At 18.9% G+C, this 1,962-nt stretch overlaps 1 protein-coding gene across 1 annotated transcript in view; it reads left to right on the plus strand.

Moving 5' to 3' along the window:
• Nucleotides 1–1,006: 1,006 nt before the first annotated feature.
• PRSY57_0528300 (sugar transporter, putative) overlaps nt 1,007–1,962 on the plus strand; it is a gene marked incomplete at both ends in the record, with an annotated part of 2,708 nt that continues 1,752 nt past the window's right edge. Inside the window, 4 exons of the mRNA XM_012906349.2 lie at nt 1,007–1,127; nt 1,228–1,380; nt 1,550–1,693; nt 1,799–1,962. Coding sequence (XP_012761803.2) covers nt 1,007–1,127; nt 1,228–1,380; nt 1,550–1,693; nt 1,799–1,962 — 582 coding nt within the window. The remainder of the gene's footprint in view (nt 1,128–1,227; nt 1,381–1,549; nt 1,694–1,798) is intronic.

Here is a 1,962-nt window from a genome sequence, read left to right on the forward strand (position 1 = left end):
TTTATGCATAAATTTTTTATTCTTAATATTTTATGAAATTTTAAAGATAATATGTAAAATAAGGTGCGTATAAAAAATTATATTTTCACACAAAGAAAAAAAATAAGAGAATAGAATGAATAGATGAACATATATATATATATATATATATATATATAAATACATTTATATAATATTATTATTTTTGATACCTGTTTTAAGTATATATGTACTGTGTTGTACTGTTAATATTTGAACATTAAACATAGAGAGTATTATATTAATATATAATCCCCAAATTATATATATATATATATATTTATATATTTATATATTTATTTATTTTTTTATTTATGTGGGCATATATATAAATAATGAATATTGTATGTATAAAGGAAAAGCCTTTTCTTATTCTTATGCCATTTGTGTATATTTTATATAATAATATATTTGTGGGTACTTTTATTAAACGCCTATTTCACATGTTAACAAATAATTTATCTTATTTCCTTTAAAAATGATACAAGAACAAAGGCTCAATCAATGCAGAATTATATAACTTAAAAAAAAAATAAAAGGATATAATTTTATTTTTAGTATATTTTGGTTATTATGTATAAATTATATATATATATATATATATATATTTTTTTTTTTTTTTTTTACCTTTTAATATGATATTATAATGTTACTGTATAAAAAATATATATATTTTTATGTATATAAAAGGAGTATATTAAATTGATTTATAAAAATGTGTTGACTTAGTTCTGTGTAAGTCTTTTTATTTTATAATATTAAATATGAAATAGTTTATTCTTTTTATTTTTAATTCTTTTGTCTTTCTAAGTATTGTTCTTCATATATATGAAAAACTATCTAATTTTATATGTCAGCGGTTACACATATAGTATAGGGTCATTGTTTTTATTTTTTGTTCATATATATATTATTATAACGTGAATGTTTTGTTGGGAACAAAAAAAAAAAATAAAATAAAATAAAATAATCAAATGCTCATATTAATATGATAGAAGATCAAAATAGTTTTAATAAGCTTATTATAAATCGTTCTATAAACAATGAAGAAAATGATGATTATTCAAAAAAACCTTTACTAAATAACCAAGCAGGGAATTATTCAACATGTAAAAAAAAAAAAAAAAAAAATTATAATATGATATTATTTTAATAATATGAACATATATATATATATATATATATATATTTTAATTTTTCTTATGTAAGATATGGATATACAAAATGTAAAAGATGAAAAAAAAAGAAAGTTAAAACTCTGCACAATACTTAGTTTTTCCTGCCCTATGATTGGTCTAGGGGGAATGAATTTAATATCAACTATTTATACCTCATACTTTTATATTAATATTGTGGGTTTGAGTACTCGTACGTAATAAAAAAAAAAACATAATATAATATAATATAATATAATATAATATAATATAATGAGACATATAAGAATATCTATGATATATATATATATATATATATATATATATATATATGTATATATTTATATATTGTCTCATCTAATTTGTAGAAACTGTAGGAAATATTCATTTAACATTAATGTTCCTTTATGCATTTATTGAGATCTTTTTTAGTTACATCAGTCGTAAATTTAAAACTATGTGTTTTAAAACATATGGAAAGAGGACGTCTTTTTTATTATTATCTGCTATAATTCAAGCAAGTATATATTAAAATAAAATAAAATGAAATATTTCATATCAATGAAATTCGTTATAATATATATATATATGTGTGTATATATATTTTAAATATATTCTGAGAAAAGTATCTTTCTTTTTATTTTTGAATCCTCCTCTTAAGTTCAATTCCATTTGGCAGTTAAAATTATGGTCTTATTTTTGGTCCATCATATTTGGTATCTCATGGGGGTGTAGTGAGGTTGCTTACCACTCGCTAGCTTCACAATTAACATATGAATACGACGAAAGA

This window comes from Plasmodium reichenowi, chromosome 5 (genome assembly GCF_001601855.1).
Source record: "Plasmodium reichenowi strain SY57 chromosome 5, whole genome shotgun sequence".
Taxonomy (NCBI): domain Eukaryota; phylum Apicomplexa; class Aconoidasida; order Haemosporida; family Plasmodiidae; genus Plasmodium; species Plasmodium reichenowi.